This window comes from Tetrahymena thermophila (assembly GCF_000189635.1).
Source record: "Tetrahymena thermophila SB210 genomic scaffold scf_8254460, whole genome shotgun sequence".
In the NCBI taxonomy this organism is placed as follows: domain Eukaryota; phylum Ciliophora; class Oligohymenophorea; order Hymenostomatida; family Tetrahymenidae; genus Tetrahymena; species Tetrahymena thermophila.
This window is the reverse complement of record NW_002476237.1, coordinates 267,858-285,204: the sequence shown is the minus strand read 5'-3', so window position 1 is coordinate 285,204 and position 17,347 is coordinate 267,858. Positions and strand designations below refer to the sequence as shown.

Sequence of the window (17,347 nt, the reverse complement as noted above, 5' to 3'; positions counted from 1 at the left end):
TCTTATAAGTGTATCAACTAAGGTATATTTTTTTTATGCTTGTAAATAGCTACCTATCCATAGGACATTGGTCTAGGCCTTATGCACAATCATCGCAGCAACACGCATGACAACAAGGTTATAATAAGCAATTAATAGGTTTTTCTTAGCAAATAACGCACATAGATTTATGAGAATCATGTTGCTGCTTAATTCTATTTTAAAGCTATTCTATTATTTCACTTTTTTTTTCTGATATTTGCTATAAAGTTTTTTGAGTTTTTTTTTCAAGTTGTATGAGTTTTTATAAATCAATTTTTAAAACTGAAGGTTCATTAAAAAAGTTATTTTAATTTTCTAATTCCTCTAAATTAGCTTTAAGCTAAACATACTAGCCCTCTAGAGTAGCATACTTTCCATATTAATTAGTTAGCTTTTTATTTAAATTGTTGTATACATTTTTATATTTATCTAGTTCAAATTACAATTCTTTATTCTTTATTTCATAATCCTTGAATTTATTATTGCTATTTTCTTTGTTTTAGGCATTATACTTTTTTTTTAAAATACTCATCAGCATTACTGCTCTTTTCTTGAGTTTTTAATACAACTTACTATAATTTGGTTTCATAATTGGGCATCTCATTTCATTTATTTCTATGAATTATATCATATCTTTTTCACTTTCACAGCATATAACTTATTCTAAAAGCATGTCTTCGTCAAAGCTGTCGTCGCTCAAAGAATTTTCTTCTTTACTTTCTTATTTATTTTCTTCTAAATGTTACTATTTTTCCTGTTATAATACTTTGCTATCTGACTTTTACCAAATACTCCTCACCCTTAATTCTTCATCATTTTTTAAACTTTGCTTTTTCTTCAATAATTCATTTGTGCCATATAGAAACATATTTATTTCTTAGCTAAGCTCTTCACTCTTTTATAAAAAATCATGGTTTTAATTCTAGTTGATATAATCAAGTTCAAAGTCACAGTGCTCTAAAAATTTTGGTTTATAATTAGCATGAAATTGTAAGTTATAATTGTTTTTATTAAGATTAGAATAATTATTGCTACTCATGATATTTAAAATCTTTAAACTTTTTTTAATCAATTTAAAGATAAATAATCTTTTAAAAATTAACAGAGTGTATGTATGTATGTCTGTAAAAAGAAAGAACAATTATTATAAACCTAAATTGAATTTACTATTTTGAAATAGATTTACTTGATAAAACTATAAATGAAAATATAAAATTAAATAGTTTTTTGAGAGCTCTCAAAAGTTGAAAAGAAAGAATTGAGTTCTTCTTCTGAAAAATATACACAAATAAATAGATTATTTAATATACAAAAAATTGAAATATTTAATTTTAACATTTTTTTTATATTTTCAATATTATAAATTAGAAGTATCGAATGGTTTTTCTTCAGTTAAGCAATCTAATAACTTGAGTTATTCAAAAATATTCTTTTATTCTTATGTTAAAACAGTAGGGATTTGTATTTTAAAAGTTAATATGTGATCACCTCTGTACCTAGAATTATCTTTGGCAACACCTAGATTACTTAGTTTTTTGACATCTCCATCATTAGTACCAGATGGAATATCTATTTCTACACATCCATGTATAGTTTCTACTTTTACCCTTCCACCCAAAATCGCTTGAGAGATGCTAACTTTACAGTCTGATAAAATATTATTGCCATTTCTACTATAGTAAGGATGATCTTTAACTTTCAATTTAATAAATAAATCGCCATTCTTTCCTCCTTACTCTCCAACATTCCCACAGCTTTCTTTCCTTAACACTTGGTCACTCTTAACTCCTTTAGGGATTTTGATATTTTCTTTCACAGTTTATGTTATAAAACCTTATCCTGTGCATATTTGGCATTTATTTTTTACTACTTTTCCATATCCATCACATTCTGTACACATCTATTCATTTATTGATGTACTTGCAAATGCGCTATTATTACGAATTAAAATAGTCCCTGATCCTCCACAAGAATAACATCTTTAAGGCATAGTTCCTTGTTGAGCTCTTGTGCCCTTACATTAAGGGCATAAACATTTACGCTCAAATTAAATAGCTTTTTAAACATTATCAGTAAGACTTTCTAAAAATTCTAGATCTAAAATGTAATGAATATCAGCACCTCTAGTAGGAGGACGGGCTTTTTACTTCATTTTTTACTCAAAAAATGAATCAAAATCTTAAAATACTTCTTCATAATCATGATAGCGATTACGCTTTTTGCTAAATCCTTTACCTCCAGAAGCTGTTTTTTCTTTTGCTTCAAAAGTGTCACCTTCATACTACTCTTCATTTTCAGTAGCATCATCGCTATATCCACAAGAATCATATAATTTTCTTTTACTATCATCAGATAAAACTTCGTATGCTTCAGTAATTTCTTCAAATTTTTATTTGGAATTTGGAGAAGGATTTGAATCAGGATGGTATTACTTTGCTAATTTATAGTATGCCTTTTTAATTTCTGACAAGTCTGAAGACTTTGGAATACCTAAGATAGAATAGAGATTCTTTTTCATGAATTATTAAGAAAACAGGAATTGTGGAATATGTAATAAAGTAGTATTATTCTAACGTTAGCAAAATTTATCAAACACGCGCCAAATAGGTCTAATCATAGATTAATAATATGCTATATTTTTTAAATTAGGTTTTAAGCTATTATAATTTTATCTTTATCTTTATAACTTTTTGCAATTTAAACTTGAAATGGATAAATAAATAACACCACAAATAAATACTATTAATTATAATTGGATTTTGCGATTGATATAAATCTTTAATTAATTGATTTAAATATTTTTAAGCATAAATCTATACATTTATTTTGCAAATTATAACTCAATCAATTAGCTGATTTTACTTTTATATTAATTTAAATTTACAAAATAATTATTTTAAAAAGAAAGTGGATAAATTTTAAAAAATAAAAACAAAAAAATATATTTTAAATATTTTTAAAAAATAATTATTTTTAAAATTTTAATCCTTCCTTAATAAAATCATTCCTCGCTTAAAATCTTGTTGTATTATAGAATTTATGGTATTCATAAATATAAAAATAATAATAAATTTTTCAATTTTTTAATTTTATTTATTTTATCACAATACACAATAAAATAAAACATATAATTTTATTCTAATATTTTATATTAATTCTTCCTTTTTTCACCAACAATATATTTCTAAGACAACTATTCTTTTTGATTTGAAGTACTTGCTTTTTGTTTTCAATTATTATGACTTATTTATTTCGTTATAGCTTTTAATATAAATTAGTATAAATGACTAAAAATAAATATATTGAATAAAACTTTTAAATAAAATGTTAATTAATAAATAAAAAAATATTAACAGAATAAAATTCAAAGAATAATTAATCAAATACAATGCTAATAAATAAATTAAAAGTGTTAGTTTATTATTTTAAATTCATTTTTATATTAAAAATATCACAATCTAAAATAGATAGTCTGTTTATACCTAAGATCAATTGACAAATTTAAGAGATTAATGCACTTTCCTAAACCAGAACCTAGGTTTGAGGCACCTTCTGCATTGATTTAATTAGAACTTTTTACATATTGAAGAAAAACAAGCTGAATAAAAAAAAGAAAAATGAATTAAATTAAAAGATAATAAATAAATTAAAAGTGTTAGTTTATTATTTTAAATTCATTTTTATATTAAAAATATCACAATCAAAAATAGATAGTCTGTTTATACCTAAGATCAATTGACAAATTTAAGAGATTAATACACTTTCCTAAACCAGAACCTAAGTTAGAGGCACCTTCTGCATCGATTTAATTAGAACTTTTTAAATATTAAAAAAAAAAATGAAATGAATTAATAATAAAAGTTAAAGTTAAAAATGAAAAAAAAGGTAAATTAAAAAAGAAGGAAAAAAGAAAAATGAATTAAATTAAAAGATAATAAATAAATTAAAAGAGTTAGATTATTGTTTTAAAATCATTTTTATATTAAAAAATATCACAATCTAAAATAGATACACTATTTTTACCTAATATAAATTGACAAATTTAAGAGATTAGTACAATTTCCTAAACCTAAACCTAAGCATGATGCACCTTCGGCATCAATTTAATTAGACCTTTTTAAATATTGAAGAAAAAATATGAAATGAGTTAATTAATAAATAATATAAGCAAAAGTAGAAAAAAAAGAAAAAAAATAGGTTAAATTAACAAATTAATAAATAAAAAACACAATCAGAATAAAGAAGAAAAATAAATCAAATAAAAAGTAATAAATAAATTAAAGAGTGCTAGTTTATGGTTTAAATTCATTTTTATATTAAAAAATATCACAATTCAAAATAAATAAATTACTCAAGATCAAGTAGTAAATTTGAGAGATTTGTGCACTTTCCTAAACCATAACCTAAGCCTGATGCGCCTTCTGCACCAATTTGATTATAACTTTATAAATATTTGCAGAAAAAAAGATATGCTTAATAGTTAGAAGGAAAAAATGAAGAATTAATATGAAATAATAACAAATAAATTAATAATAAAAGCAAAAGTTGAAAATGAAAAAACGAGTTTTTTAATTCCTGATATATTATTACCAGCCTAAATTAACTTCCGAAATTGAAATTTTTATAAATCGTTTGAATTAATACCGTAAAAATGAGAATAGCAAAAGACCTTGATATAGGAAATTAAATATTAAAAAAATATAATAGTACTCATTTTTCATAAAAAAAAACAGCAAGAGGGTGGATGCTAATATGAGAAATTACTGTAAATTAAAAAAGAAAGAAAGAAATGAAAAAAAAAACACAAATAAATAAAAAGAATTAATCAAATATAAAGCTAATAAATAAATTAAAAAAGTAATTATTCTGTTTTAAATTCATTTATATTAAAAATTCCACAATGCAATACAAATAATATGTTTTTACCAAAGTTCAAGCTTCAAATTTGATAGATTAGCGCACTTTCCTAAACCAGAACCTATACCTAATGCACCTCCTGAAGCAATTTAATTTTATCTTTAAATATATTGAAGAAAAAATTATGATTAATTAGTTATTAAGAAGGAAAAAGAAGTGAAAAAATAATATGAAATAAGTTAATTAATTCATGATAAAAGTAAAATTTGAAAATCGAAAAATCAGTTAAATTAATAAATAAAAAAAAATAGAATAAGAAAAAGTAAAATTAATTGAATAAAAAACTAATAAACAAATTTAAAGAGTTAATTATATTATTTTAAATTGATTTTCTTATTAAAAAATATCACAATCTCAAACAAAAAAACTGCTTTTACCCAATATTAAGTGCCAAATTTGAGAGATTAGTGCACTATTATAAGCTAAAACCTAAGTCTAGTGCTCTTTCTACACCAATTTAATTATATCTTTTTAAATATTGAAGAAATAATATTGATAAATTAGTTAGTTAAAAGGAAAAAATGAAAGAAAATATGAAATAATAAGTAGTGAATTAAATAATTAATAATAAAAGTACAAGTATAATATAAAAAAAAGAGTTAAATTAATGAAAAAATAAAGAAAATAAATCTAATAAAAAGCCAATAAATAAATTAAAAGAGTTTGTTATATTGCTTTAAATTCATTTTTATATTAAAAATATCACAATCCAAGACAGATAAATTGTTTTTACTAAAGATTAAGTATCAGATTTGAGAGATTAGTGAACTTTCCTAAACCTAAGTCTAATGCCCCTTCTGCACCAATTTAATTATACCTTTTTAAATATTGAAGAAAAATACTGAGTTACTTACGAAGTTATAAGCAAAAAGACTGGTATTGTTTTAAATTCATTTTGAAATTAAAAAATATCACAATCCAAAAGCAATATTTTTACTAAAAATCAAGTGTAAAATTTGAGAGATTAGTTTAATTTCCTAAATGAGAACTTAAGCTTGATGCACCTTCTGCACAAATTTAATTTGCCCTTTTTAAATATTGAAAAAAAATTAAGAGTTAATTAGTTAGTTAGTAAGTAAGTTGTAAAAATGAAGATAAAATATGAAATAATAAGAAATAAATAATATAATTAATTAATAATAAAAGCAAGAGCTGAAAATCAAAAATGAGTTAAATTAACTAAGAAAAAAAGAAGAAAAAATAATAAAAAAAAGTAAATTAAATCAAATAAAAGGCTTCTTAATAAATTAAAATAGTTTCTTTTTTTGTTTTAAATTCGCTTTTATGTTAAAAATTTTCACAATCCAAAACAAATAAATTGTTTTTACTCAAGATCAAGTGTCAATTTTGAGAGATTAATGCACTTTCCTAAACCAAAACCTAAGCCTGATCCGCCTTCATTACCAATTGCATTATACCTTTTTAAATATAGAAGAAGTATTATGACATAATAAGAAATAAATAAATGAATAAATCAGTAATAAAAGCAATATTTGAAAGTGAAAAAATGAATAAAATCAGCAAAAAAATAGAAAAATAAATCAAATAAAAAGCTTATAAATAAATTAAAAGAGTTACTTTATTGTTTTAATTTCATATTTTATATTTAAAAATATAACAGTCCAAAATAAATAAATAAATTGTTTTTACAAAAGACGGAGTGTCAAATTTGAGAGATTAGTGCAATTTCCTAAACCAAAGCCTAAGCTTGATGCACCTTCTGCACCAATTTAATTAGACCTTTTTAAATATTGAAGAAAAAATATAGAGTTAATTAGATAGTTAGAAGGAAAAAATAAAAAGAAATCAATTAATTAATTAATAATTATAGTAAAAGCAAGTTAAATTAAACAAACAAACAAAGAAAGAAAGAAAGAAAGAAAGAAAGGGGAAAAAAATGAAAAATAAATCAAATAAGAAGCTATTAAATAAATTAAAAGAGTTAGTTATAATATTTTAAATTCATTTTTAAATTAAAAAATTTCATAATCCAAAACAAATAAACTATTTTTACTCAAGATCAAGTGTCAAATTTGAAAGATTAGTGCACTTTCCAAAACCAGAAGCTAAACCTAGTGCACCTTCTGCACCAATTTAATTATACCTTTTTAAATATTGAAGAAAAATATAGAATTAATTAATGAGTTTGTTAGAAGGAAAAAATGTATGAATAATATGAAATTATAAGAAATGAGTGAATGAATGAATTAATAATAAAAACAAAAGTTGAAAATAAAAAAAATAACTAAATTAACAAAAAAGAAATCAAACAAGCAGAAAAAAAGAAAAATCAAATAAAAAGCTAATAAATGACTAAATAAATTAAAAGAGTTAATTATATTGTTTTAAATTCATTTTTTATAAAAAAATATCACTATTCAAAATAAAGAAACTGTTTTTACCCAAGATTAAGTATCAAATTTGAGAGATTAATGCACTTTCCTAAACCAGAAAATAAGCATGATGTACCTTCATTACCAATTTTATTATACCTTTTTAAATGTTGAAGAAAAATATAGAGTTAATTAATTAGTTAGATGGAAAATATGAAATAAAAAGAAATGAATTTATTCATTAATTTACAATTAAATCAAAAGTTGAAAATACAAAATTTATTAAAAAAGAAAAATAAGTAACCAGAATTTAAAATTTAAAAAAAAATAAATTAATTAGGTGAAAAAAATTAATTTTCTCCAATTTTGAAATTGGCCATCGCTATTAAAACGCATTTTTAATATACAATATATAAAAGAAAAGTAATAAAATAAAAAGCTAAAAAATAAATCAGAATAGCTAATTATATTGTTTTAAATTAATACTTATGTAAAAAATATCTTGATCCAAAACAAATAAACTATTTTACTAAAAACGAAGTGTCAAATTTGAGAGATTAGTGCAGTTTGCTAAACCAGAACCTAAGTCTGATGCACCTTAAGCATCTATTTATTTGCTACTTTTTAAATATTGAAGATAAAATATAGAGCTAATTAGTTAGTTAGAATGAAAATATGAAGAAAAAATATGAAATAATAAGAAATGAATTAATATAAAAGCAAAAGTTAAAAATGAAAAAATAAATTGAATTAAAAAAGAAAAAAAAGAATGATTTTTCAGCACAAAAAAAAACAAAATAAATATTTGTCATTTTGAAATATAGAAGAAAGAATAAAAATTTAATTAGTTAGTTTGAAGGAAATAATGATGAAAAAATATAAAACATAAAAAAAATGAATAATAAATAATTAAAATAAAAATTGAGTTAAAATTAAATTAAAATAATTTAAAAAAATTGTGTTAATAAAATGAATTTAGATAAGAATTTCTATTAGAAAAATAATATTTTAAATAACTTAAAAATTAAATATAAAAAAAATATATAATTATATTAATAAATTAAATATACCTCAGAGCAATATGGAGAAACTAATGAAATTAAAATGAAGAGTTTAAAAACTTATTTTATTAATAAAATTAAATTTAAATAATATTATTAAAAAAATAAATATTTACTTCTTCCATATTATTGAAATAATTTGTCTACATTATCATTTTTTTATTTTTCAAAAATATTGTGGAATTAATTAGAAATTTTTTAATAAATTAATTTATTTATACATGAATTTAATTTGAATAAAAAGAACAAATAAATTATAATCATTATCAAATGCATATATATATGCCCTTATAAAGTGATATCAAAAAAAAGTTAGCTTAAAATTCATTATTAAATCTTATTAATGAAAATAGGCAAAAACTTAATAAACTTTAAAAAATTTTATTCGCACTCTTTATATACAATGTATTGTAAAAATTAATTAAATCAATATAACTTTCAGACTTGTAGTTAAACTAAATTTTTTTAGTCATTTAATTATAATTAAATTATTAATTTAAAACAATATATACTGGAATTAAAATTACCAACAATCCTGTTTATGACTTTTCATTACCAGGAATGGCTGGCTATATAAATTTGATTTGATTTTTAAATTAATCATTTATTTGGACATTAAATTATTACTACAGATAATATTTAAATTTATTTTTTAAGAATATTTGATAAGAGTGTTTATCAATCTAACTTTAAAGATGAATGAATATAATCAGTTAGTTTTTAACATTCTAAAATAAATTACTTGATTATAATACATACAATTATTTGGATGATACTTATTATTTTAAAATTAATAATTAAATTCTAAACTCTTGACATCATTATTTCTTACTTTCCTATTTCTTATCTTTCATATATTGTAAAACTGTTGATAATCCAAATTTTGAGCTGTTGATATTTGTGTCTGCTGCTGAAATTATTTTTTCTGTTGATTAAATCAAGTTTGTCTATATGTGAGTGTTATTATAATATTAAATTGTTTTAGTACTTTTATCTCCTAATTACTGAAATGTGCCTTTATCTATGGCTGCATTACTTAGGAGAAGAGGTGTAGGACTAACTAAATTACCAGAAAAAGGAGTGTTTTATCCTTTTTTGGTATTTATTACTCTTTTTATTCTGGATTTTAAATTTTTTCCTTATATTGTTACCCTTCTTTTTAGTCCATTTTATGCTTTATTAAGGTGCTGATTATAGTTTGATATAACTATCGGTGCATTAAATTAAGGATAGTAGTAAACATAGTTTTTCATACAATCAAATTTATCATCCTCAAAATCTTAGTTGAGTTTTGAATGTTTATATTTGACGGAGATTAGTTGTTCTTCATCCTACTCTTACTGTTATTGATTTTAGTATAATTCAATTAGTTTTTCTTCATTTTGAAGAATTAATCTCATATCGTTTGGTTTTAGCTAACGTCTCTCATTTTGATGTTTTTTTAGTATCCCTTTTTATGTTTATTATTATTAGCCAGGACTAGAACTAGGCATATTTGAATAGGATTAATTAATATTTGTCGATTATCTTTTGAAATTTTTGGTTGATTATTTTCTGAGTTAAGAACTCTAATTACTTAGAATATTAGACTGAGTATTATTAAAACTAGAATGATATATAGCAAGAGAGGATTAATTCTTTAGGACAGAGGGTATTTTTTGAAAAGAAGAAGATGGTGGTTTGTAAGGTCTTTGACTTTACTCCTATGATCTCTGACTATGTAGTCTCTTCACACTTCCAGTAATTTATTTTTTAATATATTCTTTTTACATTTCTTAAAAGTTATCAGGATCAAATGAAACAGACTTGCGATAACCACCAACAGCTTATTTTCCAGAAATGTTATCTTTATTAAATTTTGAAGTAGAAACAGAATTTGACTTTTTTTCTCTTGTTTAATCTAAATCTTCAATATTTTGATCACTCATATTAAAATCACCAAATCCAACTATACTTTAGTTTTAGTAGTGCACAACATTAGAAAGTCCTGACTATTAATTATGATAAGATTTATTATCTATGTGTCCATAAATTGGGCTACTTGATAAGTTTTTAAACATATACTGACTATCATTTTCTTAATTATGCAGCTAATTTATAGATTTTTCGGAATAATCTTTATGATATGATTTTCTTTTCGGAAAAACATTTGGACTACTTTAATTCATTTAATTTATACTTTTCATACTTTGTCTACTTTTTTAGAAGTAGCTACTTCTGTTTTAGTAATCTTGGTTTTTTTGAAAAAATTCATCTTCTAAATCTTTAAGATATTTTCTACTTTAGTCATCAAATTGAAAATCTTCATTTTATTCCTTTACAGAAAATGCTGACATTTCTGATTATTGATTAAATTTTGAGGCCCATTTTATAACTTGATTGTTATAATTTATCTTTTTGTTACCGTTTTAATTTTCGTCCTCTCCTGATTCATCGCTAGATTCTTAGATAATGTTTTCATTCATTTCATATGCAAAGCTCCTTGTGCTTCTTGGTCTTTTTTTACTTTTATTTTATTTTTAAGAGTTTTCTTTTTAGCTGTTGACTTCAATTGTTGTTGTTTCACGAGAACTGCTTTAAGAATTTGATATACTATTATCTTCATAATCACTTTCTGAGCTTTAACTAGGAGTTAGATTATTTTTATCAATCAGTTCTCTACTTTATGATTAATCATAGGCTTCATTCTAAAAATTTGAAAGTTTTTCTCTATGGCTAGCTTGCTATATCTCTTTCAAACTCATGTTAAAGTTATTAGAAACAGCATCGCAATTTGATAATTCCTCTTCAGAATAATATAACTCAAGAAAAGTATCATTCAAATGTGCTATTTTTTCTATTATTTAAATAATTTCTTCATACTCTGGTACTAAGTGAATGTTTACTAACGCCTCTTATACTTACTAATATAGATTTTTAGAATTATATCTAATTTTTCTCCTACTGTGGTTAGTTCTTTTTGTTATAGGTTCAGATTTATTGTATTTTTGTATGAGTATTTATTTTGAAAATATTAAGTGTGTCTTTGGACACATCTAAGCTGTGTGATCACCTCTTTTACAGGAATAGCAGTACAGCTTTGCAAATTTTAAATTTCCTTTTAAGCAAACCGATTCATAAAGCATTTTAAAGTTTTCAAAATCTTGTGAATTCTATTTAATTATATCAAGAAAGTTCTCTCTTTTAATTTTATAACTTCTGCAAAAATCATTTGCTGTAGCTGTACCAATTCTTTCATTACCAGTAATAAATGATAATTCTCCAAAACAGCCTTTTCGTTCTATTAATTTAACAGTTCTATGAACTTAATCTTCTAAAGAAATCTTAACTTATCCTTTTAAAAGATAATAAATAGCGCAGTCATCTTAATCGTGGTGCTAAAAGATTACTTCACCAGGAGAAAAAAGGCACTCTTCCATATTCTCTATAATTTTTGCAATAGTCTGTTGCTAAATAATATCCTTAAATAAAGGAATTTCTGATATAAATTTTCCTTTAATTTCATTCATAAGTTCAGAACGTAATTGATGAGATAGCTTTGATAAAATTTAATCTTATTTCGCCTTTTTTTAATGGTTTGATTCCTTATAAAAAAAAATATTTTAAGGAAGAATCAAATATGAAAAAGTAATTAATTAATATTAAAATAATCAATTAAAATTTTTTTTTTTTTTTGTTTGTAATAAAATTTACCTTGCATAAATATTCGACATAGTTACTGATTTTAACTCTTACACTTTATTTAACATTTTATTCTTCCATGAGTTAGTGTATTGTTCTCATATCACTCCTGAAATCCTTGTGAGATTCATTGATGTTATAGAGAATATTACCGATACAATTTAATGAATAAGCATACACTACACTTGTGAGGTACATAATCAATACAGAGAAAGTAATTTCGATTTCATTCTAAGGAGTTATATCACCATATCCAACTGTAATCATTGTTGTTGTAATATAATAAAATGAATAAATATATTAGGTAAATATGCCAGCATCTTATATGCTTTTGTACTAAATCCAAGTATTGGATTTTCCAAGAATATGTATCTCATATTAACCTAAGGCAAACCAAAGTAAAGAAAAAAAATGGCATATTGATCCTATCTTAAATAGCAGCTTTATCAAATCAAAAAAATTTTCTAAGTTTTTTTAATACCCAAATTTCTATTCTATTCTTTCATATATGCTAAGTAGCATAAAACATTTAAAAATCACACAAGCATATAATATATTTTATATAATAGAGCTTGATTGCGTTAAGGCTTCGTTAAGATGAGAGGAATTTAGCAAAAATATAGGAGTAATTCCTATAACATCCATAATAAAATTTTCTCTTAAATATTATTTGGCTATTTAAACCCTTGATTATTCTACTTAGCCTTTAATTACTATTCCTGTGTTGAATTAAATTAACATATCAAATCCAAAAAAAATCAAAGCAACCTATAAAAAATCTTAGTACTGAGAGGTTTTCAATCCGAAGACTATTACTAAGCTAAAAAATAATAAAATTAATATAATTACCACTCCCTAAAAAAAATCCCATAATGTTTTAATTGCTGTGTGAGGCTAGATAATTGGAATCATTTAAAAAAATCTTAAAGTCTCATGAATGCCTTATTAAAAAAGTTATAAATAGTGAGAAATTTTCTTGTTGCTAAATTTCTGTACTCTTCTATTAGTATAAAACGAAGCATTATCTCCAATCAAAATATATTGCTCTTAAGTTAGCTTTTAAAATATTCTAGTGTTCTTTGTCAGTTGATTGTAAAAACTCTTTACATTAACTAATAAATTTATAGCCTTCATTAGCTTTTTTGGGTTTTTTTTATAGCCTTTCAAAAAACCTGATCCCTAATAAATACTATGAATTTCTCCATCAAAGCCAAGGTTTGGATTATCCTTCTGTGGAGATAGCATAGGAGAATATTTTGTCATTTTACCTTCTGTTAAATCATTAATAAAAGTAGAAGTTTGTTAATTTTTTTAAATATTTATATGTAAACTCCTCTCTTTATTAGTTTCTTCATCCTTATTGTTTTTTTTTTATGTATTTTCTTCATCTTCTGATTCTTTCATATTTTCTGAATGAATACTACTTTCTTTTCTCACTCTAAGTGCTTAAAAATCTTCATCATCCTTTATTTATTAATATATTAAGCTCATTTAAATTATTATCTATATATAAATAAAATAAAAAAAATACATTTTTAAACAGAGGATTGAAAGACCTTTGAAACAATATTGATACTTCTTCTTTTTTACCTCCATTTTAATTCTATATTTCTATCATGAAAATATTTATTTTTTGTTTGATCACAATTTTAGTAATAAGCGCTTATGTTTATTAGTCTGTGAAACAACAAATTAATATATAATTAATTTTGCAAAGCCTTTTTTAATTGTAAGATAAGTTTAGTGATAAATTTTTAATAGTTTTTTAAAATTAGTTTTAATTAACTAAAAAAAATACCAAATACAATGAGTTTTTAATAAAAAGAATCAATTTTATTGGATTAAAATTTATAATAATTTCCTTCATTCTATGTTTATTATTTTATTTAATCTTACTTTGTAAATTGTTAAGGTTTTTATACAATCTCTGATAGATAATAAAGAATACAAAAATTTTGAGATATATACTAACTATAAAACAAATTCTACACTAAATATACAATTTTTTTATTGTATTTATTTTTAATTTAAAATTCTCCTTAAACTTATTGTTCAATTGCTCGTTGATCTATAAAAGAATTCAAATAACAGAGATGATGTAAATAATTAAATCCTCATAACAATATATAGTAAAATTGTTTATTTTGTCATTTGTTTATCAAGCTTTATGTAAAAAAGATGTTACATCTTAAATGTAATTTTAGTTAATTATTTTAGACTCAAATTAATATTTAATTTATATTTAATGTTCTTTTTTTTCAACAATTTAGATGATATTTAATTGATAAAAAAGTTTAAAATAATTTAAGGTACTGTTTTATTTTAAATACATATTAATACTTTATTTAATCTAATAAAAATTAAAACAATAATAATTATTTTTTGATAAGTTTGATACATTTTTAAAGATAGATTTAAAAAGAATTTAAAAATTTATTTTATTTTAGAAAGTGTTAATTTATTTACTAATAGAAAAGTTAAAAATACAAAAAAATATTTGTTCTCAATATTTATCTATATTTTGGACAGAAATTTCTGATTTTTTTTCTATTTTTGTTGTCAAAAATTAATTTTCTATTTATCGCTTTTTAATCATTGGTCAATCACAAATTAAATTTGTGGTTTTTATAAATAATAAATTATATTTTTCTAAAAACGATAATTAATATTTTTGATTTTGAAAAATGTTACCCCTTCTAAAAGCTCTTTCCTTAGTCGGAAAAGTATTTTCAAGGCCTATTGTAGTAATATTTAAAGTTGGAATTTAGAAAATAGGTGGCACTCCTCGAGAGACGCTTGTTAGATGGGGAAATATAATATATAACTGGGAAGCTTGGATTAATAGAAGATTTTTAGGTTATGAAGGGAAAGTGAAGGAGGTTTTATTAAGTGATGAGAAAGCGTTAGAAAATTTTGCAAATTTCTTTATTGAAGTAGTTATAGTATATGGTGTAATAGGTTATATTACCATTTCTCAGGGAATCCAAAAACATAGAGAGATGTAAGAAGAGAAAGAAAGAAAAGATAGACTTGAAGAAGAAGTTTATTATCTAAATAGATAAAAAAATGAAATAAAAAAAGAATTAGAAGTATTAAGAGCTAGATGGGATGCTTAATAACAAATGTGGAATTCAGTTGTTTAAGGCTAAAACTAAATTTTTGATAAACATCTCCAAACATCTATAGAAAATTAAATTAATATTGCTAAACTAAATGAGAAAGTATTTTAGATGGAAACTATATTAAACAGAATACACTGATTATTTAATTCATTAATTGTAAAATGATAAACAATAAAAGTGGATATTTTTTATTTACAATTTTGATTTGGCCATTCTATTCAAAAATTTTAGATATTTATTTTCTTTCATTTCTTAATTTGTGTTTTAAAATAATTAAAATTTTTATATTGCTTTTATATTTGAGATTGATTTTTTTTTTCACTATATAATTTGGTTTGTATTCATCAAAGTTATCTATATATCGTTCTATTTATTTATTTATTTGTTTGTTTTGATTTTCTTTATTTGTATGATTTTTTTGTTGTAAATTTCTATTTATAATTTTGTTTTGCATGGATTTCAGCATTTCATAAACAACAAAATATCTTTTAACAAAATTGTAAATATTTAATAATAATTTAATTGTTATATTAATTATTTTTTCTATTTAATTTTAAATTTGATTTTTCTTTCAAAATTAAACTTAAATCTGTAATAAATAAATACAAAATATGAATATAAATTGTCAGTAGTAAGAAGAAAGTTCTTTCGAAATAGATTATAGATTTTAGAATGATTTGATTTCATTTGAAAATCTCATATCGAATTTCAACTAAAGTAAGCAAACTAAAGACAACATTGAAGTAGATTTTGATAGCTTGCAAGAGCAGACTAATTAGCTTATGCTACTTCTACAAAAATCAGCTAATAACAATAAATCAATTCAAAATAAATAAAATGATGAGTTAACTAATTTTGTAATAGATATTTAGATGGTTTTTAATTCAATTCCTATTAAATTATTTATTGGGCAAGTTCCTAAGGATTGGTAGGAAAGTGATCTTAAGATTTTTTTTGAAAAACATACCAGTATCACATAAATTGAAGTAATAAGAGACTAAAAATTTAGACATTAGGGATGCGCTTTTGCTACTTTTTCCTCAATGTCTGAAGCAGAAAAAGTTATTGAATTCTACAAAAATAAACATTTTCCAAACAGTAAGTAGGAAATTATTATGAAGTGGGCTTCTGGAGAAGAAGAAAGACTCGGAGTCAGCGAGAATTCAAGTCATAAGCTAATTATAAAAAATCTTCCTGCTTTAATATCAGATGCAAGTATTTCTAATATATTTGATAATTTTGGTAGAATCTAATAATTAAAAGTCATACGAGATAAAAAAACAAGTGAATGCAAAGGTCATGCGTTTATTAAATATTATGAGAAAGAGAGTGCCCATTTAGCTGTCTAGAACTTGAACAAATAAAATATTTACCTAATTTAAAATAAAAAATTGAAAGTTTCTTTTATAGAAAAGAGTTATTAAAAAAAGCAAAAGTAAATTCTAAAATATATGAAACAAAATACAAATCAAATAACATAAAATGGCCCTCTGCCTTCTACAATACCTTTTGAGAAGTATTATTATGAATATTTTAATTAAGGGGAATCTAATCCTATATTTTACCATCCATTTACAGATACTTCTTCTACTGAAACTCCTCCTTACTCCTCATTAATCTGGCACGAAGATGGTTCTTGCACAATTACACCTAAACTTTTTCCCTGCCATATAGATTTTACAATGTAAAATAAAAGAAAAGATGGTATTAAAAAATATACAAATCAAAAATATGTTGTTTAAGGTCCTTCACACTCTAATATTTTTGTCTTTCATCTACCTAAATAATATAATGAAAAAAACTTATTTGAGCTATTTTCAGGTTATGGAAATATCATTTCAATAACTATTTGTAGAAAATAAAATGGTGAAAGCCGAGGTTATGGATTTGTTAGTTTTAACTAGCCTTATGAGGCAGCTCATGCAATAAAAGAATTAAATGGTTTAAATTTGATGGGAAAAAGAATAAAAGTAGAACTAAAATAAACCCATATTGAAAAAGTAAATAGCAATCAAAAAACACTAAACTATGAATGAATGATGAATAAAACACAACAATTCTAATGATTATCTATATCAAAAATAAATTTTGATTGATTTTACTTAATACTTTAATTTGCGGCGTTTTAATTAAATTTTGAATTTAATCTTTCTGGAATAAACTAAAATATAATTTAAAACAAACTAATAAAAATAACTATTTTTGTAAATAA

General features: G+C 22.4%; 6 protein-coding genes across 6 annotated transcripts; 2 read left to right on the top strand and 4 right to left on the bottom strand. All coding sequences in view use genetic code 6, as the record gives it.

The window, feature by feature from the left end:
• Positions 1 to 13: 13 nt before the first annotated feature.
• TTHERM_00348830 (zinc finger, C3HC4 type (RING finger) protein) lies at positions 14 to 1,060 on the bottom strand (the record flags this gene model as incomplete). Its single annotated transcript, XM_001023038.3, has 1 exon — positions 14 to 1,060. One exon carries the CDS (start codon positions 1,058 to 1,060, stop codon positions 14 to 16), a length of 1,047 nt encoding a protein of 348 aa, XP_001023038.1.
• A 312-nt stretch (positions 1,061 to 1,372) lies between these two features.
• TTHERM_00348840 (DnaJ carboxy-terminal domain protein) lies at positions 1,373 to 2,539 on the bottom strand (the record flags this gene model as incomplete). The annotated part of the gene is made up of 1 exon (XM_001023039.3): positions 1,373 to 2,539. The coding sequence occupies one exon, from the start codon at positions 2,537 to 2,539 to the stop codon at positions 1,373 to 1,375; it is 1,167 nt and encodes a 388-aa protein (XP_001023039.3).
• Positions 2,540 to 3,188: 649 nt separating this feature from the next.
• Positions 3,189 to 8,457, bottom strand: TTHERM_00348839 (cyclic nucleotide-binding domain protein; the record flags this gene model as incomplete). Its single annotated transcript, XM_001470924.2, has 15 exons — positions 3,189 to 3,282; positions 3,747 to 3,836; positions 4,045 to 4,134; positions 4,373 to 4,462; positions 4,948 to 5,037; positions 5,316 to 5,405; positions 5,672 to 5,755; positions 5,876 to 5,965; positions 6,267 to 6,356; positions 6,589 to 6,678; positions 6,953 to 7,042; positions 7,341 to 7,430; positions 7,802 to 7,891; positions 8,342 to 8,361; positions 8,449 to 8,457. The coding sequence occupies 15 exons, from the start codon at positions 8,455 to 8,457 to the stop codon at positions 3,189 to 3,191; spliced, it is 1,197 nt and encodes a 398-aa protein (XP_001470974.2).
• A 693-nt stretch (positions 8,458 to 9,150) lies between these two features.
• TTHERM_00348860 (cation channel family protein) lies at positions 9,151 to 13,606 on the bottom strand (the record flags this gene model as incomplete). Its single annotated transcript, XM_001023041.2, has 3 exons — positions 12,863 to 13,606; positions 12,026 to 12,781; positions 9,151 to 11,916 (listed from the first exon to the last, which is right to left on the bottom strand). Exons 1-3 carry the CDS (start codon positions 13,544 to 13,546, stop codon positions 9,151 to 9,153), a joined length of 4,206 nt encoding a protein of 1,401 aa, XP_001023041.2. The 5' UTR covers positions 13,547 to 13,606.
• Positions 13,607 to 14,697: 1,091 nt separating this feature from the next.
• Positions 14,698 to 15,273, top strand: TTHERM_00348870 (optic atrophy 3 protein; the record flags this gene model as incomplete). The annotated part of the gene is made up of 1 exon (XM_001023042.1): positions 14,698 to 15,273. The coding sequence occupies one exon, from the start codon at positions 14,698 to 14,700 to the stop codon at positions 15,271 to 15,273; it is 576 nt and encodes a 191-aa protein (XP_001023042.1).
• Positions 15,274 to 15,746: 473 nt separating this feature from the next.
• On the top strand, positions 15,747 to 17,171 carry TTHERM_00348880 (RNA recognition motif protein; the record flags this gene model as incomplete). Its single annotated transcript, XM_001023043.1, has 1 exon — positions 15,747 to 17,171. The coding sequence occupies one exon, from the start codon at positions 15,747 to 15,749 to the stop codon at positions 17,169 to 17,171; it is 1,425 nt and encodes a 474-aa protein (XP_001023043.1).
• Positions 17,172 to 17,347: the final 176 nt, after the last annotated feature.